The sequence below is a fragment of the Ambystoma mexicanum genome, chromosome 2p (genome assembly GCF_040938575.1).
Source record: "Ambystoma mexicanum isolate Mex_15411 chromosome 2p, UKY_AmexF1_1, whole genome shotgun sequence".
Taxonomy (NCBI): Eukaryota; Metazoa; Chordata; class Amphibia; order Caudata; family Ambystomatidae; genus Ambystoma; species Ambystoma mexicanum.
Window position 1 is genome coordinate 1,370,305,340 of NC_090923.1, and position 23,728 is coordinate 1,370,329,067.

At 47.8% G+C, this 23,728-nt stretch overlaps 1 protein-coding gene across 6 annotated transcripts in view; it reads left to right on the forward strand.

The window, feature by feature from the left end:
* The window catches only part of DHRS7B (dehydrogenase/reductase 7B), a 461,566-nt gene that overhangs the window by 262,083 nt on the left and 175,755 nt on the right, over positions 1 to 23,728 (forward strand). For all 6 annotated transcript variants that reach the window (XM_069645759.1, XM_069645761.1, XM_069645758.1 and 3 more), the window contains one exon: positions 8,764 to 8,974. In XM_069645759.1, the coding sequence (XP_069501860.1) occupies positions 8,764 to 8,974 (211 nt within the window). The remainder of the gene's footprint in view (positions 1 to 8,763; positions 8,975 to 23,728) is intronic.

Sequence of the window (23,728 nt, forward strand, 5' to 3'; positions counted from 1 at the left end):
GGGACGATCTAGTGGTGGTCTCGCAGGCCTTGGTTCTCTCGCTACGGTGGTGGACAAAAGAAAACCTGTTATTAGGGAAAACTTTTGCCACACCCGCAGTGGAAGCCACTCTAACCACAGACGCATCCCTTACAGGATGGGGGGCTCACCTATCCCATCAAACTGCTCACGGAGCGTGGACTCCGAGCTTTGCATCCAAGCATATAAACCTGCTGGAACTACTAGCGGTGTTCAAAGCACTGAAAGCCTTTCAGGAACACCTACAAGGAAAGACAGTGATGGTCCTCACAGACAGCACCACAGCCATGTACTACCTCAACAAGCAAGGGGACACTCACTCTCCAGGACTGTCCAAGCTGTCCCAGAATATATGGAAGTGGGCTCTCAAACACAACATGTTCCTACTATCACAACATGTACCAGGGGAACTCAATCTGCTAGCAGACAAACTCAGCAGAGACTTCCCCCCTGCCCGAAGAGTATGAATGGCAATTGCACGAAGACATCGTCTTAGACGTCTTCACGCAATGGGGATTCCCGGAAATAGACCTGTTTGCAACTCTGGAGAACTCACAATGCCAAAGTTACGCCTCCAGGTACCCCCAGAACCAGTCCAAGGGGAACGGTCTGTCGATTCAATGGTCAGGGAAATTTGTTTACACTTTTCCCCCGACTCCCCTTCTCAACAAAGTGGTGCACAAGATGCACCAGGAGCAGGTTACCATGATACTAGTGGCCCCAATGTGGGCCCGGCAGCCATGGTTCGCTCACTTGATGGAGATGTCCCTATCTCCCCCAGTGAAACTTCCCTGCCCGTACAACATGCTGTCACAGGACAAGGGCAGGACACTGCATCCATGCCCTCAGACCATGAACTTAGCAGCCTGGCTCCTGAGATCATAGAATTTGGACATTTACAACTCCCGCAGAGATGTATGGACATCCTCAGGGAAGCCAGAAAACCTAATACTCGCCACTGCTATTCTAGCAAGTGGAAAAGATTTGTCATCTGGTGTAGAGGTAAGAGCATCAACCCGGTTGACTGCTCTCCCACTAACATTGTTCTGTACTTGACCCATTTACTGGATTCAGGTCTAGTGTTCAATTCCATTAAAGTCCACCTAGTGGCACTTTCTGCATACACCACTTCCCAACTTAAAGTGTCGAGGTGGAAGATACCAGTTATCAAGGCCTTCATGGAGGGGGTAAAAAGAATACACCCTCCGATAGCTAACCCAGCTCCCGAATGGGACTTAAATGTGGTACTTTCTAGACTCATGGGCCCTCCTTTCGAACCCATGCACAAGGCAACTCACTCTTAAGACTGCTTTCCTAATAGCTATCACCTCCATTAGGAGAGTAAGTGAACTACAGGCTCTTTCTGTACTAGACCCCTTCGTAACAGTTCACAAGGATAAGGTGGTTCTACGCACACACCCAAGGTTTGCACCAAAATTCATCTCGAATATTCATGTAAACCAGTCAATAGAACTACCAACGTTCTTTCAAAACCCTTCCAGCTTGGGAGAAAAAAGTCTGCATACACTAGATGTACGCAGAGCTGTCATGTTCTACATGGAAAGAACCAGACCACTGAGAAAGACTAATCAGTTCTTTGTCTCTGTGGCAGCAGGAAGAGCAGGAGATGCAGTTTCAAAGTCCACTATATCTAGATGGATTGTTCAATGCATCACTCTCTGTTACACTCTTGCTAAGAGAGAACTACCCTTCAAGCCAAGAGCACATTCCACTCGAGGCACTGGGGCTTCCATAGCGTTCATTGCAAAGGTTCCCCTTGAGTCCATCTGCAAAGCGGCTACCTGGAGTTCTGTGCACACCTTTACAAAACACTACTGTCTAGATGCACACTCTAGATCTGACTCCCAGGTGGGACAGGCAGTATTAAGACATCTTTTCTCTACTGTTCCTTCTCATAACCCACTGCCAACTCCGGGTACTGCTCGCTAGTCTATGCACAGCATGTGATTCTAAGCAGATTAACAAACATCAGAAGACCATGCATTACTTACCGTAAAAGCATTTCTGATGGTTGTATCTGCTTAGATTCACATGCGCCCACCCTTCCTCCCCGCTCGGATGGAAGGAACATAGACATCCTTTTCTATATTTCTCTCTTTTCTGTACTCACTCACGTCTAGAAGGCTCCCTCAGGGCAGAAAAATACAAACAGAGGGACCTCGACGCGTGAGGGATTGTGGGTACAACGCACGTCACCATAGGGATAGTGTTACAGACACGCCTTGTCGACGTCCCCTTTTCGACTACGAAAAGCAAAATGCAATACTCCGCAGTGACCACTGGATGTCGGACCTATGCACAGCATGTGAATCTAAGCAGATACAACCATCAGAAATGCTTTTACGGTAAGTAATGCATTATATCTATATCGCTTAGCTACATGCATGGATGCCTATGTACTTACTCTACATGCACCGAAGTCGTGATGTTAGTGATAACGTCATTAACTTCTCGAGTTCCAGTCAGTCGACCTGTTCGATTGATGACCACTCTACCTCCTCTATATCGTCAGTCTGGTATGGTTTGAATGGCTGTCTGGGAGAGTAACGTTTCTCACATCTGCAGTACATTGACAATGGTGATGAAGGGCCTAGGAGTGATGTGCTTCTGTCATGTCTCTGCCTTCGGGCTGCAATTCGGTTGGGGGTCATGAGGGCCACACTTGGACCTCCATCCTCAATATATATTTTTACATTTACAATACAGTCCCTCCCCTTTATTTGCCACTCTCAATGCTCTATTAAGATCCGTTGCTTAGCTCGAGTCTGTCGATATCGACTCTGCCCCAATCAACCACCTCTCCTGTCCAGGAGGCACCGCCGGGGACAGAATTTCGTCAAAGTGGCACCTGTCAACTGACTTTTTTCACATGCGTGTCTTTTTCTCTGCTTTCCACAGGAAAAACTGCAATCGTCTGGCTATTGGTAGAAGATGTCAAAAATCTGAGAGTCTGGATCTGGGTCCAGGAGACTGGATCAGAACCATCCGCACTGCTACCAAAATATGCTGTTGCACCTGGAGCGTTCCAACTGCCAGATGGAATTACCAAATAACGAGCTCAGACCCAGATAACAGGACAGACTCAAAGAATATGGCAAAATACTACTGTATTATCACCTCAAATAAAGTAGGGAAACCTGGTGAACAAACAGATTGCAGCTGTAGGGGAGGACTGGCCGCGAGGCCCTCCTCACCTGCAGCCTTCTCCCCAGGTGAGGACCATGACTCGGTGGGCGTCCCCTCATGCCACCCGGGCCCAGGTGGAGGAGGGTTCACCCGTCGACGACATTGCCCACACGTATCTGTTCCCTGCATATACAAAAATTCAGTTAGGCCTAGAAGCCATCCTGTCTAGCAAAGATGGCGTGAGTTCAGCACACTGTAGCGCGGCCCCCACCTTTGGAGGGCTTTCCAAGCATCCCTGCCGCCGCAGCACCATGGTAGATCCACTGCGAGCGCGTTCCCATGAGAAAGCCGGGTATGAGCTAACCCGAGATGCTAACACTGTAACACTTCGTCGTTCACAATGTAATACTGCATCCCGTGTGACCTGGTCCGCGAGGCCAGGGCGACGCAGAAATGAATTCAAGTGGTGATATTAGTGAACTGATCTTCTTAAACAGAATCTGCAAACTATGAATTAGCCATAAAAGTGAAATGTTTATATGACTTCACATTGTGACTGTACTAATGCTGCTAGATCACAGAGGGAGTGTCTTTAAGTCATATGTATACACATGAACCCCTATATGTCGTCTTAAGTCACCCATAGTGGCAACCGTCAATCTCTGTGGTCCATAACATAGTTCTACCTCATGTACCGTCGAATGTATATAAATACTTAAACACTGTAGTAGATATAATACCATGTAATGAAAAGGTACTCGGACCGAATGTATTGAAGAAATGTGTAACAAAATTGAAATATAAATGTGTGTTTGAATAAGATCAAAATAAGGCAAAACATTATAAAAGTTCTGCATTCAAAAGTCAGCAACGCACGAGGAAAAAACCTTTGTGAATATATGCAAGGCCATTCTCCCTCCCACCCTACGAAGCCTGCCAGATGAAGAAGCTAAGGCATGTGCCGCGCTCCCTCTCCTCCCCCAACCAAGCTGGAGCCGCTTCAGAGAATCAGAGGCCCCAGTACCGCACCCAAGGCCACAGCCCGCCACCTGTGTTATTTACAGCACGGTAATAAACCCACGTCTGAATCCACAGATCTACCAGCACCCTCTCGTAAATCCCATAACCCCCCTAGACCACCCCAAGAATCATGACCCCGTGCAAAGACGACCCCCAACGCCGGGACAAGACACAGAGACCCATTTATATAATAACTTCTAACGCAGCAGACAGACATGTATCATTCGGCCCAGGCCCCAGAGCCCAGCCCCTCGACCTGAAATACCAGACGTCAGAACACCGGTAAATCCAATAGATGACCACCAGACCCCTCACAAGGTGCATTCCTCCTGTGTTGTATTTCATTGATTGAAAGATTTACTGTAGAAGTTAGATATGGGGTTTTAAGTAACTGCAATGTGCATGATCTAGGGCACCCAAGTCAGGGAAGGTATTCATCTTTGTCACAGGCTGCCCCAGCGAACCAACACCGCCCGGATGACCTCAAGCCGGCCTGCCAGGCCCAACCCTACCCACGAGGCTGACCAGTGACGTCCTCCCACCCGGACCAACCAAGCTGCAGCAACACCTATAGTTAGTCGACGCCACCCAATCCCAATTAACTTGTGCCCCCTATAGTGTGTAGGTTCTGATGACGTTTTTTGTATTAGAAATACGCCTGTCTTTGCTATTGTCAGACAGAGCGCTCTCGGAGGTTGCAGAGTTCTTTGCATGCCATATTCTTTTGATAAACTCCCACTTACGCTCACCCGCACTCTGTCTTGGCCTTATTCCCATTACGGGAGTGTCCATTATTGTCTCCCATTGCGGGGAGGATCGTGCTAACTTGGGGGCGCTTCCTTTCACAGCTCACTCACTCATCTACATTTCAATTACACAAAAGCTTTATACCCTGATGACATCCTACGTGGCAAACAGGAAAAACCTATTGAAAGGAGGGATTGGTTAAGGGAACATATATATCTATACTTTATTCATGGGTTAGTTACTATCAGGTAGGCACATCTTGAACTACCTCTTACGACGCATAATGCAGATTAATAGCAGAATAACAACAATGGATTGGCTTCTGCAAAAATGTATAGTACAGTGCTATGGATTGGTTGGCATTCTCTCCTACACTTGTACATTTGGCTTGTTAGCAGCAAATAAACATTAAAGCAAGGTGCAGTGAACAACGTCAGACCACTGCCCACTTTGGTCAATTAGCCTACCATCTCTCATCAGTTTGGCTCTAAGCCAAGGCTGCTTCTCTGTAGTAGACTTAGCTGACTGTTCTCCTCTTCCTTGGGACTTTTAAGGGCGTGTAGGTACATCACTATCTTTAGTTGGAGCTTAATGAATATGCCTGGCTTTCGAGTCTTGTACCATGTGTGAGACCACGATTTTGTCAATTTCAACCTTATATTTGGTGGTATTTAATTCAGTTAATTTAATTGTCCAATACTTGGCACTTGCAAATTTTGTCTCCTTTCCTTAATCTAAGAGAAATCTGTCATGAGTATGTAGCTTATCATCTTTGACTCCTTTTGCCTTGCCTCTTGATGTGGCATCCTTGATCCCAAGCCAAACCGATATTCTTTGTTCCTCGCACAAAGCTGTTTTCCAGCGCATGTCAGCTCTGCAGTTCTGGTCTCTCCCTTTAAGGCTCCTTAGCTCACTATTAAACGAAACTGACGTCCATCATGGCCGCTTTACTCGCGTTATATTTTCTCCTGCAGCAAGCTTCTATAGGTGTCCTCTACCTTGCGTTTCTGCGTATATACATTTGCTGATTCTCTTCGGATGATCTTAGTGTTTACCATTTCTTCGTATTTGCATGCATGTTTCTATCGTTTTTCAGTTACACCTTCATTCTTTAAGTATTTGTATATTGTTTCAATGCGTCCTAGTGTCTTCTCTTCATGAGGTCACTTTACTCTGGCCTGATTTCACTTATAGCTCTTCTATGTCCAGTGGTGTGGGTAGACATCCGTCCCCTTCATCAGTGCAAGGGTACATTCGATACTGTTTAAGTGCATAACGTCTTTCATATTTTCGGTGCTGTATTGGGATGATACATGGGGTCACACACAGTGCTTTTGTTATTCCAATATGACAGAGGTGAGGGGGTGGTCACTAGAGAAGACGTATATAGATCTGCCTCTCTACAATAAGAGGGACGACATGGGCATGCACTGGGCGTACTTGGAGGATATGTGTACCCACCCCAAAAAAGTTACTTACTATGGTACCCGATAAAAGCAAATCCGTGACAAGATAACCTACCATCAGTGCTTGTAAGTATTGTGGTCCTTATGGAAGAAGGAGGCATTAATGATAGACGTTCTTCTTGGCCGTCACCAATGAGGTCATTGTTGGCGGGTACCCTTAAACCTAGGAAAACGGGTTTCAGACAAAAATGGTTAGACAAAGGACTGGAGAGAGTAGGGCAACTTTTCGTGGAGGGGTGTTTAAGGAATATGAGGTGGTTTGCGAGATGTTAGGACGGGATGCAATTAATGTTTTTAAATGCGAATTATTAGAGGGAATCCGGGGCAAAGCCAGATAAGGTGAGGAATTAACGCGCCCCCTTAAGTCATTCGAAAAAGCCATTGATAGTGTGGTCTCTAGAAAAGGGATACACTCCAAGGTATATAGGATCCTGGTAACAGTGGATACTATGGATAGATGCAAATACAAAATACTGGACAACATTGACCGGGACAGATATCTCAGATGAAACATGGGACAAAATGTATAGGGTCGTGTTCCATTGCAATCTCTTTTCAGCTGCTATGGAGCACAATTTAAAAATGTTGCATGGCTGGCACTTGAGCTCCCTAAAGCTCTCCAAACTGTACAGCAGAGAATAAATCATTTCAAATGTGGTGGTCATGCCCCAAAATCCAGATATACTAGTCCAAACTTCTGAGCTGGATAAAGGAAATAGTAGGGGTAACAGCTAACATTAGACCCGCTGCAGTCATTGTTTGGTATCCGCGCAATGAACAGGGAGGAATATCGATACCCCAGACTGTTGGAGGAAATGTTCTGAGCTGGGAGATTAGCACTGTCCCAGATGTGGAAATGTTTGACCATACAGACTAAAACAGACTGAATTAATAAACTCTGGGACATATTTATAATAGAAACATTGACGGCTATGGTTAACGACTGTATGGGGTCCTTCCATGAGGATTGGTGACTTTTTATATTGAAATGGGGATATAGCAAATCTTAAATCAGTGCTTAACTACAGGAAAGGCTCTCAGAAGCCCAACAAAGACACTTCCTCTAGAACTAGGGGATCCATGGTTCTACTCCCAAGTAGAGTGATCGGATCAATGATGGTAGCCTGAAAGTTTCAAGTGGGACATATTCAGATCATGCGAGCCCATTCCTGATGCGATTATGAAACAATTACCAGCCTTGACTTGTCCAATGACATTGCCTGAGCCAATTGTATGAATGACCAGAAGTGTACAAGGTTTCATTGTGGGATGGAGATGATGGTGGGGGGGGGGAGTTGTGTGGGGTTGGTTAGTATCTTTGTTCGCCATATTATTTAAATTGGAGGATATGTTAGAATATGGATGTCTTTAAAAAAAGCCAATAATAATGAAAAAGTAAAAAAAAGCTTATAACCAAAAATATGCCACCTGTGTGTCAGTCTCCTACTTCTACACGCTTGTACAGGACACTCGAAGAGCCCATCATCTGGCAGCCTGTGCAAAGGGGAGTGCTTGAAGATAGACAATCAAGCGATCATCATGTAGATGGAAGTCCTTAAGGGGAGATCCCAAGATGAGTGTTATTTAGTGCCGAGCAGCTACACATCTTGAAAGTCTCCAGTGTGTCTGTGAGCCATGCATTCCTACATTTATGGCATTAAAATACCAGTAATTGTATTGGGGGAGGGAGGTGTGGCTGCTTCCCCAACCGATAAATAAAGGAGAGGGTGATCCTGGTGATATGGAATTTAAAACTCGTAGTCTAGGGGATTAGACATGGGGCCATCTTACCAAGCACATTTTCTCAGCCTTCACCTTATTTTCCCCCTGACAACAAGTCCTGCCCAAACCACTGTCAAAATATTACACTGTGATGGGTCGCCACACCTGCCAGTCAGCCTACATCCCCGTGGGTTATCTAATGCCATCGAGGGTAGACCTGCCCTCTGGAGGTTAGTACGTCACACTGCAATTACCTACGCTGACAATTGAGAATTACCCTGGGAGTGATGATGGTGCATGCAAGTTACTAGCCAGAAGTGAAAAATGCATGAAAGGCAAAAACGTACATTACTACTCCTAGCTCCAATTAAAATAGGGGTCTGACATCACATGATTATGCTTGTCCTTTTTGCATATGAATGCATATAAAGTGCAGAATATTTCAGGAAAGTTTGTATTTAGTAAACCCATGTTTGCTTTTATTAATGTCCATTTGACTATGGTTTAAATGACAGATCATTTAAAAAAAAAACATATATTTCCATTTTGGTTGATTACCTACAACAAAAGAGGGGGGCAGCAGGGGGAGGAAGGTGCGGCTAATGCACAAGTGGTCTTTTTAATATTTTACATTTGCTTCCAGATGCACAAACCTCATACAGTGACCTTTGACCTGGCAGATGTGGAAGCTGTCTCGAGCGCAGCAGATGAGATCCTGAAATGTGTTGGAAATGTGGACATCTTAATCAACAATGCTGGCATCAGTTATCGAGGCACAATAGTGGACACTGGGGTGGACGTGGATAAAATGGTGATGGAAACCAACTATTTTGGCCCTGTAGCTTTAACAAAAGGTATACATGATCTTTGTGTGTCTCTTTGCGTGTCCTTTTGAGAGCAGCAGAATGTTACTCCTCTGTATGTGTTGATACAAGCTTTACGCTTCATGAAACTTGGCCTTTATTAGTCATGCTGAGGGTTTAATAGCAGTACTTATTATTTTTTAATGGGCTATATAATGAAGGATTATACTACTACCAGACGCCTGCTTCTTTTTCTTTCACAAAGTTCACCTGCCGAACAAGATTTTAGTTCTCCACAAAACAACTAAATAAACTTGAAACATGTATTATTAACCTTATATTAAACCAAGATAATATGCTGTTAAAAGGGAAAAGAGAATGTATTACAGTACTTTTACTTGTACATCTCTCCGCTTCAGTTATTCCACCAGTACTTGCCTCGTCTGTCCCTCACAGACACCCAGGCATTATTTCATATATTGTGTGTGTGTGTGTGTGTGTGTGTTTTGTTTTTAGGCAAACACGCGCACACATTTGTATTAGTCCCCTAATGCTGCATTTCCACTACTCGCGCTTAGAAACTGGTCTCCAGTATTAAGCGTGTTATAGAAGAACAATTATAATTAAAATTAAAGATACTACTTGAGAGCTAAAATCATATTTTATAATTAAAATTAAAGATACTACTTGAGAGCTAAAATCATATTTTAGACACATAGGCCCTCATTACGGGTCCAGCGGTAACCGTGCCAGTGAAACCGGCGTGTTGCCGCCGGACCCGAAAAACCTTTCCAGCGCCTCACTTCCCAGTAACACTGGGGGATTACAACTCCGGAAGTCAGGCGCCGGTAATTTGTAAATCCCCATTCCTATAGAGTCCTATGGGATTCTATGGGAATGGGGACCATGGAAGCGCCGTTAAGTTGGGGGACTTCCCTTACCTGTGTCTAGGTGGTTTTGCTTCTGCCTTTTTAGGTTATCCCACATGCTCCATTCAGGCCCAGGGGAAGCTTGACCTCAAGAGACATGCGCTGGGGCCCTGACACTTGATGAGGTATGAAGGGACCCCTGCTCCCTCCTTCTTCCCCGCACTCCGGCCTTCCTCCTTGGGTTCTCCGCCTGCTCCTTCTTCTGAAGCCAGAAACCTTGGAGTCATCTTCGACTTCTTTCTCTCTCTTCACCAGAGTCCTCTTTTCATAAGCCAGAGAAGATCCCACTAAGGTTTGCCCATTTCCTGATCCTCTGGCATTCATTATCGAGATAATTAAGTGGGCTCCAGACTGTGCAGGAGAAGTGTAGACTTTTGTACACTACCAGTGGGAGTCGCCAGTTTGGAGGGATTGTTGTGTGCACCCAGCCAAAAGGAAAGATAGATTGTGCTCCATGGTGGGCCTGACAGTGACACTACAAATTGATCTGAAAAAGGAAAAGATTAATTTCACAACCTTGTACGCAGGTATAGGAGTAGCCACGGGCTGACAAAGTGCAGGTGCAAATCCACATCTTGTAGAAGGGACTTTAAAAGGTCTGCCAGTCATTTGTATATTCTGCAGTCTACTAAGAGCACCCGGTTTGACAAATCATTCAATGAAGGCCACCAAACACTCCCATCAGAAGGGACCAATACCAAGCCCGTATATAGAACCAGTATCGCAGACAATTTATAAAAAGGGGGAAGAATCTCAACCAACGGTGGCACTTGTGAGGAACTGCCAGAGACGGAGCACGAATAAGCAAAACAGCAGGAGAGAGCCAGACATGGTGAGATGGATGGAAGAGCTGAGAGTGCTAAAGGGATTGAAAGAGCTGAGACGGCCTATCACTCTGGAAGTCCAGAGAAGGGGAGGGTGCTTGGAGTTCTGAACATTCTGAAACAGCTGAGAGCTGTGAACTAGGACAAACCTGAGAGAGCAGAGAGTTGAGTAGGTCAGTAAAAGCGAAAGCTGAAAGCTTTTAGAGAGCTGAGGCCGTAGCAACAGCAGAGGCAGAGGCGAACAACTTTTTCCCAGGAGTGCAACCAAACCAGGTGGTGAGAATATTGTGTACTGAACTACAGCAGGAAGTGAGATGGTCACTATGCCCCTGAAAGGGAGCTAAACACTCTATCCCTGGGAGTGGAACGGAGGGCTTGGGCACTGCATCTATGAGAGTGAGCTATGCACTATAACATTCCAAGCAGATTGGGCGCTATGTGCCTCAGATTGTGTTTTAGAGTGACAGGATATGGGCTTGGTGTTCTATACCTGGCACTGTGTTCAAGAGACAAGAGTGGTCTGGGCGCTGCATTCCTGTGTTGTGCAAGTTGTGTCCTACATCCCTGAGGCTGTGTTTACAGCCGTGAACCAGTGGGAGACTGTTATCCCTGCTTGATGCACTATTGTTTTGTTCATCCTGCGATCTCTAGTTTTTATAGTTCATCTAAAGGCACATCCTTTTCAGTTGTAAAGAAACCTGGTGAACACATAGTTTACATTATTTTCTATACTGTGCTTTGAATCGAACCAAACTGAGCACCGTGATACTGTATTTAAAACAGCAAAACGGAGTGAGCATGGCAGGTCCTGAGGCACTATGGAGTATTTCCATACACCTTTTGCTCAGATTATTCAGATGGAACACTCTTTACGTTTAGAGAAACTCTGAGACCCTATAGCAGGGGTCATCAAGCTATATTTTCCTGTCCCCCTTCCCCAATCTAGGGGAGCCCAAAGGATATCAAGGGGGTGGGGAGGAGGAGCTGAATGTAAATGGTGAGAATGCATTCTCCTACCTTGCTACATTGTGTATATTTGTCACAGATGGCCTGAATAACTTGCTGAGTCTCCAAACAATGTTAAGGGGCATATTACAAAGCCAGCACAGGGTATGTGGAATGAGCAATGGTTTACTTCTTCAGGACAGAGATACGTCAGCGGTTCGATTGAAGGCACCGGCTGGAGAAGGGTCGCACTATGGCCATCCCTCACTCTCCTCTCCCAGAGAATTTCCTCCCTAACCCAGGTTTCCGTATGCCCAGTTCATGGTACCGAACAGTAATCCCTACTATCTAATAACTGGTTTTGACTAATAATTTCCTCCCTAACCCAGGTTTCCGAATGCCCAGTTCATGGTACCGAACAGTAATCCCTACTATCTAATAACTGGTTTTGACTAATGAGGTTTTCCCTAAGTGCCGGGTAGCCTCCCTCACAGGCTTACTAACTTTTCCCACTCTCGCCAGATGTTAGTGTTCTAATAGGAAAGTTGTGATTGTGCCTTAGTTACTCAGTACGATTCACCTGGTTTCACTAACTTCCAAGGTTATCTTGCTCTTCTAGTCTATCTGCCTCCTCTTCTCGACTCCTCCCCTCCAACTGCCTGGCCCTTTGATGTTTCACTTTGCCTCCCTCCTGGCTCCTTTCTTCTTTTCTCCTTTTCCTCGGACTCTTCTCCTACCACCTCTACTCCTCCTACTCCTACTCACCCTACTCCTCCTCCCACATGATGACTTGATGACTACTCCTTCCAGATGACTGCTACAATTCCCAAACTCCTACTCCTCCCACTACTAGCACTACTCTAACCCCACTACTCTCCTTCCACTCCACTACACAAACACTCTCGTTCCACCCATTACCATTCACATTCATACCTTTCACTGACTTCTATTCAACTACCACACAAACCTGCACACTCACTGAGCCAGTACCTCACCTTTTTTCAATACATGCCTCCACATTAAACACTGCTACTTCCTTCCTCCTGGTGTTCTCTTGGTCCACTACTTTCTCCTCCTCTGACCTGTACAACCCACCTTGTCCAGTTTCCTCTCTCCTCCTTTATACTTCTCTTTTTCCTGCCATTTGACAGCTTTCTCTTTGTACCGGCAGTTGACACCCTGCCCACAGACAGCCATTCCACAGGAAGCTGTCCTCGTAATAAGAATCAAAGATCACACCCATTCACAAAAAGGGTAGCATCACACCAGGGTGCTGCATATCAAAAGGCCTTTGATTCTATTGAGAACGAAAGGGGGGTGGGGGGGTTAGAGTAGGCTGAGGAAGCAGGAAGGTTCCACCATTTTGCTTCTCTCTACCTCTAGCTTTCTATCATGTCCCTTCCACTTTGTGTAGTACAAAGCACTTTGGGTGTGTTGTCAGAAGGCAAAGTCCCCTTGTTCCAAGAACAGGGATTGGACCCCTAAATCAGGCTAGATCTACTCCAATCACCTCGGGGCGTTTGCCTTTAAAAGAAGGGGTCTCCCACCACTACTTGGAGTCATCTCTGGACTTCGGACTTTCAAGAAGATTTTGTTGGACCCTGTTGGGAATGCAGTCCTTTCCAAGGTCCTGCAGTTGTGAGGTGAAGGTAGGTGTTTCAAGGCAGAGACGAGCTCTGTCCCCTAACCATACCCAGGGACTTGCATCTCTGCCAGTCACACTGTTGCCCAGGACCTCACCATACTGCGGGACCCCTGAAGGTCTGTGCCAACCTCCCATGTGTTTGGGAGCCTAGGTAAAGGACACCTCGTCCCTGAGGCCCTGGAGCATGACTGCCGAACTGCTGTCAGCCGGGATTAGATTGTGTTTGACCGAGTTCGAACCAACAGGACCCCTCTAGAGCTGCCTTTGACACTCTACAACATTAGAGCCACAGTTCTGCCCATTCAAAACAGTTTGCCAATGCGCCAGCTGAAGCGCATCATTTCCTCAGCTCAAATGAAGTTCTTCTGCACTTACATCGCTTGAGACTGTTTGAACTGCTAGCCTCTTCATTGCTGATCAAGTCGATGACCAAACTGACCCTGAAGCTTGCTCCAAACCGTATCCATCGAACCGACTCGCCTGTGCATCCGTTCGCCAGCTCAACCACTGTTGAACCTCAACCACCGAGCCTGATGACCTCCATGATCCTCATTGCTTGAATAATGCTTCGAACCCCAGCCATCTTCAGTTTGACCCCGCTTTGACACCTGCTTGTCACACAGTGACAGCGACTGCCGCATCTTGTGATAATTCTAACTCCGAAATAGCGCTGAGAAGTCTGGTTCACCGTTGTCAAACCGCCAAAACATTGCAAAAGGTATTATTGCCTGATCACTGCCACCTGGTCAATTTTGGGCCCTAGAGACTGGCTAGGCCACATTAATCCCTTTTTGCAACCTAAGTACATATATTTTTGAACATTATAGTTTTTATTGCCTTTTCTACCCGGTCTCATTACCCAGAGTGCTTTATCTTGCTATCTTACATATTCTATGTTCTTTATACAGCAATGGGTTTTTGTAGTGTTTTCTATTTAGTTATTATGGTACATGCTGTGTTTAAGTAAGGTGTATATATATATATATATATATATATATATATATATATATATATATATATATATATATATATATATGTAGAGAACCTTGATTGGACATACTCCTACGTCCCATCCCCTTTCCTCCATACTTGTGGGACATCTCTCCGTCCTGTGGGACGGGACCGGAGCACTTTGTAAAAAACATCCAAATTGTTTCCCAAAATGTGTCCCTCTTCTCTTTCATGAGCGTGGCCTGGCACGCGCCCGTAACCCCGCACACCTTGGCTCCGCCCTGCGCATCACCCATCAGTCCTTTTCTCTGCACGATCGGGGCCGGACGCACTTGCATCCTCGGAAGATTTTCTTCCCTGTTTTCCTCTCTGGCTCTCGCTAATGTTCTTTTACTAGTCTATTGTTTTTTTAAACTAGATTTTCCAGACTGTTCATCGTGTCACCGTTGCTTCGCGAGGGCGGATCCCCATCCTCTTTGTTTAGAGTGTTTGGGTCCGGAACACCGTTGGGACTCCTGTTTTTACTGTGACTCCCTTTCGGTCCGGGCACTTCAACATCGGTTGGAGCGGTGGGAGGAGGTGTTCCGACAAACTCCTCCTCATTTTCAGGCGTTCATCGACGAGAAGAAGAAAAGCCCGGTAAGTTCTTTACTTTTCAGAGCACCCTGACTGGGGGATACCTTCCCAGGTTCCTCTCGGGCCGGGAGGGGCGTTGATCGCTCTGTTACCGGGGTTTGTCCTGAGGTGCCTGTCGGGCCTAATAATTCTACCAGAGTTTTCTCCGAGGGTCTCCGTAAGGGGCCTGTGTACACCGGAGTACACTCCGAGGCCCCTCCTGTGTGGGCTGTTTGTAGTCCCAGTTCTACTGAGTCGTGGGGTACCGGAGCTTGCTCTGGGGCCTCTCTTTCAGCTTCCCTCAAACAAAACCTGGGTGCACCCCGAGGCCTTGGCTGGGCTTGTGGTTACCGAATGGATGTTCGAGGCCCGTGCCAATAAGGCTTTTACCGGGCCGAGGTCCCTCGTACAGAGGCTAAGGCTACCAACAGTTCTGAGGGGCCGGGCAAGGCCCTGTCGGTGAAAGCGGTTGCTCACCGTTCCCGCTCTTGTGGTGACACCAGATCTGCTGAGGGGCCAAAGAAGAAAGGTTCTTCTTTTACCGGCAGTGCCGAGGCCCTTCCTTCGAATGCTCAGTTGGTGGTTGGTATGTCGCAGAAACATTCCAGGCCTCATAGTACCGGCTCTGCCGGGTTCCTTACGTTAAGGCTAAAATTAAGACCCCTGACCCATCGATGGGGACCCCTGCCTCACTTCCTCACGTTCCGCAGTTCCCCTCAGATGAGGACAAAATGGCGGCTGTTCCTGCTACGACCACGGTGGCCATTTTAGGTACTACCCCTACAACTACGCCATCGGCCCCTGGTTTAGGGTTCGGTCCTTTGGGTAAACCTAAGGTCCCTTGTGCGCATCCTTACCGGCCGGTTTATGATTGGAACGCCAGGATGCCTCTTCCGCACAATGTTTCGTTGCCCGCGGGGGCGGCTCCCTTGATTTATGTGGATACGTCAGTGGAGGGGTCGGTGTGTCACCCTTCTCTGTTACGTCCCTGGATTTGTCCACCTCATGAGAGGCCTCCCCAGGTTCCGAAACAATCTCCTGAGGATGCCTTTTTCGGTAAATTTCAAGCGCTTATGCGCACCGACCCCATGAGGGAATATTTCAAACGGCTTTTCAAGGAGATATGTCCACCTGCGCCTCCGGCTCCACCTGTTCCTCCGGTGGTTCCGCCGGCGCCTCCCTTGCCCGTGGTGCCTCCCCCTGATCTTCCGCCTTTGCCACCATTGCCCCCAGTGGACAAGGCAGTCCCTGACACGGCTCAGCAGGATCCTGACTTGTCAGATGACCCTCAAGGCGATCAGGACAACGAGGACCTTCCCCGCTCTATCAGAGCTTTTCATGACCGGGTACTGGACATGAGTTTCTTAGATGTTGCGGTGCCCGAGGCACCTGCTCTGCAGGAGGGCGTCCTTTCTGAGGCGTTCACCTTGTCTCCCTTGGAGCGTACCGGCCTGTTCCCGCAGAAGGACGTTCTGGCCAAGGTCCGAAGAGTTTGGGAAAAGCCACACTCGTGACTTTTTGTCAAAAAAAAGATTGACGCGAGGTACAGGCTGCATTCTTCGGAAGGAGTGGCCTTGTTGTCTTGTCCGCCTCCCTCCTCCACACTGGTGGCTGCGGCTACATTGCAATCCGGACCTGCAGCATCCTCTTGTGCGACGGCTACTCGGCTCTTGGGAAAGGAGGACAAGCTCCTGGACTCCCTAGGGAAAAAAATCTTTGCCAATTCGGCCTTGCAGCTCAGGCAGGCCAATGCAGAATTTATTTTGGTGGGAGCTAACATGCGGATGTGGAAAGGTCTGTCGGAGTTTGAGGAGCACATTCCGGTCGAGGTTGGAAGATTTCAGAGGTGGCCTTTCCGATGCCAGGGTCTTGGCCCAGGATCTCCTGGAGGCTGCGGCTCATCACATAGACACCTCGGCTCGGGGCCTGATGCTTGGGGTTGATACCTCGCGGCAAGCGTGGCTGCATGCCACTAAGTTTTCGAAGGAAGCGCAAGACAAGGTACTGGACCTTCCATTCAATGGTAAGGAGCTTTTTCACTTATTAATTTTTATTTTTAAAATTTATATAGCGCACAGACAGCCCAGGGGCATTGTGGCGCTGTTACTTGCAACAGACTTAGTTACATTATGCATAGCTTACAACATTGGGCGCATAGATGTAATACAAGTCAAGCATAAAAAGCGTACACAGTTCAGATATTCGTATAGGTGATGAACGTAATGTACGGGGTAGAAGAGATCCGGCGAATAGGGTGGTTTTATGGAAGGCAGTGAGTGAGGTTTCTGCTCGCAGGGAAGTGGGGAGGGCATTCCAGTGCAGGGCAGCTAAGTAGGGGAAACTGGCACCACCTACTCTTGCTCTTTTTACCATGGGTACGGTGAGTAGGTTAGCATAGGGGGTCCTAATTGGTCTTGAGGACATGGCAGGGTGGATCCTTTGCGATAGGTATGCTTCTATTGATGTAGACGCTCACCAAAACCAAGGATAACACTCAGACGGCTAAATCATTGTCTGTTCTGGTTAAAGCTCCTTTCAAATCCCAGAGACCGTTGTCGCAAAGTCGACCTTCCTCTGGTTTTAGGGGCTTCCTCGACCGCAAATCTCGCAGAGTGGATACTCCTGCGGGGAATAACCGCCGTAGACAACAGCGTACACGGTTTTTCTCCCGCTCCTCAGCCTCCTCATCAGGTTCAGGTGGCACTGCCACCGATAAGCCTGCCAAATGAGGGTTTTCCACGTTCGCACGAGACCCCGGTGGAAGGAAGCATTGCGTCTCATTGGGAGGCGTGGCAGACCATCACAGAAGACAGATGAGTCTTGTCAGTCGCTCAAGCGGGCTTCCGCTTACCTTTGCCCCCCCTACCCCACCCCACCCCACCCCTCAACCCTCCTTTTCAGCTCTCTGGCTCACCCTCCCTCAAGGCCGAGGTTCAGAAACTTCGGCACCTCAGAGCTGTGGAACCAGTTCCCCTTGGGGAGCGAGGGGAGGGCTTTTACTCCCGGCTGTTTATGGTGCCCAAACCCAACCAGGCTGGCCTGCGCACCATCCTAGACCTTTCCCAGTTCAATCTTTTCCTACCCCAAGAGAAATTCAAGATGATCACACCCGGCCAGATTCGCTCCTCTTTGCAGATGGGCGATTGGTTCAGCGTGGTGGATCTTCAGGATGCGTACATGCATATCCTGATTTGGAATCCACACAGATTCCTCCGCTTCTCTTTGGGAGAGGAGCACTTCCAGTTTCGGGTGCTTCCTTTTGGCCTCAGCTCGGCGCTGCGTGTCTTCACGAAGATGTCAGTGATTGCGGCCTATCTTCGTCTCCAGGGTATCCATGTGTATCCCTATTTGGACAACTGGCTCTTACGCAGCCCTTGTCCGTTGGCAGCAGCGGGCAACCTCCAGTCTATCCTTCAGCTCCTGTTCCATCTTGGGCTGTCGATGAACTGGCAGAAATCCTTCATGACGGTCTCACAGGACCTGACTTTCCTGGGTTTTCGTTGGAACACGATCGACTGCCGAGTATCTGACCGGGGACAGAATGGCGGATCTGTTGGCCACGTGTCAGATGTTTGCGCAGTCGGAGAGCATGTCGGCCTGGTGGTTCCAGAGGCTTCTGGACCTCATGGCCTCGTGTGTACTGGCTCTTCCTCTTCCTCGTCTCAAAATGAGACGGACCCAGATGGCTCTTCGGAGTTCCTGGCGTCAGGCTGTGGACCCGGATTCCAAGCGGATAATGATTCCGGATTCCATGAGAGTGGACCTGGACTGCTGGTCATCTCTCAGCAACCTGTCGGTGGGCGCGGGGTTTAAGGACCCGGCCCCCATGTTGACGATCACGACGGACTCCTCCCTTTCGGGGTGGGGTGCGACGTTAGATCTTCAGGTCTCGGACCTCTGGTCGCCTCAGGACAAGCTCCTGCACATAAATCATTTTGAGCTTCTGGCGATCTTTCTGGCGCTCAAGGTGTTCAGACCGCTCATTGTCAACAAGGTGGTCCGCATAAGAACGGACAATGTGGTATCCATGTATTACATAAACAAGCAAGGGGGAACAAAGTCTCCCCCTCTTGTGGACCTGTCCATCCAGATTTGGGAGTGGGCCGTGCTTCATGGGGTCTGGCTGCTTGCAGTGCGCATCCCGGGCCAGCTGAATGTCACAGCGGATGCCGTCACCCGGCGGACAGTCGTCAGCTACGAGTGGGAGTTGAATGCGGAGGTCCTCTCATGGATTTTCTCGCGTTGGGGCACACCGTAGGTGGACCTCTTCGCCACGGCGGTAAACAAGAAGCTTCCTCAGTACGCCTCCAGAGTGGGGCTGGGAGCCTCCTCTCTGGGGGATGCTCTCGAGATTCCATGGCACAACATGAGAGCTTACGCCTTCCCGCCTCTGCCCCCAGTTCATCGAGCAATTTGGAAGTTGAAGAACTCTGTGAACTGTTCTCTTCTACTGATAGCCCCGTGGTGGCCGGCCAGGTTTTGGTTCTCAGAACTTCAACACCTGTCGGTGTGTCCGTGGATCAGGTTACCAGTAACTCCCGATCTTCTTCACCAAGGGGAACAGATATGGCACCCCTCCCCACAATCGCTCAGCTTGGCGGCATGGTGCCTGAGTTCAAGTCTTTAGAGCATTTGAGTTTGTCTGCGGATAGCATGCGCATTATCCAGGCAGCCAGGAAACCCTCGACCAGATCTCAATACAAGAGTAAATGGCTCAGGTTCTGTCATTGGTGTTTGGAGAAAGAGTTGGATCCGAGGGTTGCAACGATTGACACGGTGCTGTCCTTCGTATCCTCCCTAGCAGAGTCAGGGGCTCATGTTCTGTCTTGCAGGTCTTATCTCTCAGCGGTTTCCGCTTACCTTTCTACAGACCTGTGTTCTTATTCTCTAACCCAGTGGTGAAGAGACATTTTGCTGGCTTCATACCCTCTACCCTCCGGTTCGTAGTCCGCACCCACCATGGGACCTAAATGTAGTCCTGACTGCGCTGTGCCATAAACCCTTTGAGCCAATGGCTACGGTTGACCTCCAGTATGTGTCCTGGAAAGTATCCTTGCTGGTCGCCGTTACGGCAGCGAGGAGAGTGAGAGCTCCAGGCATTGTCGGTGGAGCATCCTTTCTTGGCCTTTCACAAGGACAAGGTAGTCCTTCGGACAAACCCGGCTTTCCTACCGAAGGTAGTGACCGAATTCCATCTGTATCAGTCGATCACCCTTCCGGTATTTTTTCTGAACCCTGCCTCGGAGGCTGAAAGGGTTCTACACTGTCTTGACGTCCGAAGAGCTCTTAAGTTCTACCTGGACAGGACTTCCGAGCTTCGGAGTTCTTCTCAACTTTGTGTGACCTTCGGTAACCCTCAGGGCAGGCCGGCATCGAAGGCATCTATTTCCAGATGGATTACCGCCTGTATCACGGAGTCTTTCACCGTCCAAAAGCTGAAACCTCCTAAAGGTATCCATGCACACCTGGTGCGGGGCAAGGCAGCCGCGGTTGCTTTTCAGAAATATGTTCCCTGGGAGTCCATCGCTAAAGCAGCTACTTGGGCCTCCCCATCTGCTTTCTATAAGCATTACTGCCTCGATATGAGCTCTAGAGCTGACGCTCAGTTTGGTCAGGCTGTGCTAAAGAACCTGTTTCAGTAAGGGGTATTTCCATCCACCCATAAACCTGTAAGGAGTGCTTGGGAATCTCCCATAAGTATGGAGGAAAGGGGACGGGACGTAGGAGTATTACCAGGTTACTCACCGTAGTGACCACCTTACTCCTAGTCCATAGTCCCCTTTCCTCCATACGCCGCCCGCCGTCCCCTCTAATAAGGTTCCTCTGTTATTGCTAATGGGTCTTGGACCCTGCGATAGAAAAGGACTGATGGGTGATGCGCGGGGCGGAGCCAAGGTGGGCGGTGTTACGGCCACGTGCCGGGCCCCGCGCAGGAAAAAGGGGGACACATTTTTGGAAAAGATTTGGATGCTTTTTACAAAGTGCTCCGGTCCTGTCCCACAGGACGGAGAGATGTCCCACAAGTATGGAGGAAAGGGGAATATGGGCTTGGAGTAAGGTGGTCACTACGGTGAGTAACCTGGTAGTTCCTTTATTTTGGACTACTATTCTTCACTGTTTGGGATGCTACTGAACGACATTAACACCCGTCTTGAGAGTATACCCCTCCCTAGCCCAAGTTGCCACAAAAGGTGACCGAGGTATATTTCTCTTAACTGTGCCTGTTTTATCTTTATGATTCTGTTGGTTCTTGGTTTGTATAAGTGTGAGCGCTGAGTGTGCGATTTAGCATCTACTCATCCTTGTATTCTTGCAGGGCAAAAGCAGATTTGTCACAACTTCCCACCAGCACACTCATTTCCTCAACCACATGCTTGAGCCTAAGGGGACATTTCTGCTTCCCTTTCTCTACTTGTCCCCCCAGCTTCTCCTCAACTTTTTGCCACAAGCTCCTTCCTTCGCACTTTCCATTCTCACCACTACGGACTTTTAGCTCGCCTCCTTATCCTAATATTTACTTCCTCCATTTTTCCTTAATCTCCTCTTTATGTTCTATTTCTCCCTCTCCTCTCAGGGCCTTTGCACCTCTCTATTGTTGGTCTCCTCCTCTCCCTATGTTTATTTCCACCATCCTTCAGATTTTAACCTCCCTCTTCTTCTTTCCTCCAACCACCTTCTCTCCCTCTTCCGCCACCAACTTCCTGCTCTCGCTCGTCTCTACAGCCATCTCCAAATTTGCACCTCTGTCTCCAAACACGTATGCCTCACACTTTTACACTTCCCGTTTTATACTCTATTGGGACGGGTTATTGTTGGTTTGCATTTGCCATATTTTTCAACTGTGCATGTCTTGGTAAAGGGAGTCTTGATTGGTTGACTCTTATTGAGACTACAATTCTGTCCAGTGTAACTAATGTTGCGGTTCGGCTGTACAGCGTTGTGGCCCGGTTGGTAAAGTAAGCATGTCAGGTTGTTTGATTACATGTCATCTATTCGGAAGCTTCCTGATGATTATCTAAAAGATGGCTAATATGCCTAAAGGTAAGCCTTTGGGACAAAGTGCTTACAATAGAAGCATTTCAGACTAACATAACAGATATGACTGACATTCTTCCTTCTGCAGGAAGGGTTATGTTTTGCAGAGGTTCACCAAAAACCAGCTATGGTTGACGATCGCTATACTGTCTCTACTGTACAAGCAATCCCTGGCATTGGTTGCCACTAAAGCTGGTTCTGTGAGGGTCATTGTATGGGGTTTCCTCGGTTTGGTGAATTTTACTTCAAAATGGAATTTCTTGGTAATTTGTAATTAATCTCGTATTACTTTTTAAGTTATTGAAAAGGACTAAATGGGACATTTTCATTTGCTGAATCCCAGCATTTCCAGAAAATTCATTGCATCGATCTCACAATCCTTTTTGTGATCATTTTAATTCCAGCACCTAGTTTATTAGAACTTGCTTTGCTCTCACTGAACAAAGAGATGATTGCTATAATCGGGGTGCTAGGCTGTTTGTCAGACCGAATCCTTAACAGCAAAGGGTTATATTACAGCCCCATGCAAGTTTGTGTTGCTCTGTTCTTATTTCCATATACCCACACGTTTGTTCCACTGCCCCAAAGCCTACACCTAATTGTAGGTTTGTTTCTGAAGTATCATGCCCAGGGGGCACCGAAAGTTATGGACGGCATGTCCCATATTGCTCCACGATTGACGTTCCAAGACCCGGAGTGCATCCAGAAATGCTTACCAGAGATTTAATGAAAGACAAGCTATGATAACATTAATTCATCCATGGAGAGAACCCTTAAACACCAGAAAGGTGATCTTTATGGGAGACGCCTAACTGTCCACCACAGTGGTAGAGATTCAGTGGGAGAAATGTTACCCTCCCCCTTCTCAAAGGAAAATCGGTTTTACATCTGGGGAACTTAAAAGAGATTTTTTGACTTTCATGTTAGCCTTATAAACACACAGAACCCCAAAACCATGTCCACTACAGAGGGACATCCAGCAGGCAGAATAGGAACAGAGCAGCAAACGAACACCAGCTCCTACAGTGGAAACAGAGGGAAAGAAATTCAAAATGGTGGCTAGCCTTAAAAATACTTAATTTCCCTTCCTTGGACTAGAAAGCCTCATATTTAATTTGAAAGGGCTTCCCTTCCCCCTACCAATCAATAGTGATGATTGACTAATTGTTACACATCCAATTTAAATGTTTGCTTCAGCCAGTAGGAGGGTGGTGGGGACCTTAAAATTGGGTCTGTGAACTGGAGGCCGGGGGCCTTGTTTGGATACTGAGGAGAGCTGCAAGCCAATGAAGTTGAAGACCAGTGAGGGAAAGCCCAGTGATCCCCAGAAAAAGGGGTGTGCATCAGAAAGGGTAAGAACCCTTAATCCCTAGAAGAGGGGGGGGGGCTACCTGAAGGGGGATAAGACCCTTAATCTCCAGAATTGGGGTTGAGTGCCAGAGAGCAGAAGAGCCCATAGGCCATAGAAAAGAGGGATGAGCATCAAAGAGGGGTTGGGGGACCATAGTGCCTGGAGGAGGGACGAGAGCACAAGAGTAGGGAAGAGCCATCTCACCCAGAGAAGAGGGAGAAAGTTGGCCACTACAGAAGACGAAGATTCCCTTAACCAAGGGAGAGGCGGAGAAGCGAGCACCCAAAATAACTGAGCTGGGGAATTGCCTGCCTGGAACTTTGTGTTGGGGCCCTATGTTGTTCCTTTATGTCAAACCCTTAACCCCAAGAATTGCATACCCCAACACCTGCTAGGTTATACACATCTTGAGCCAAGTGCCATGCACAATTGTAGTATCTTGTTTAAATTCTTTGTCAGCATCTGTGTGTGGCTTTGTCGCCTACTAATGAAATGGCTTGTATCATCTGG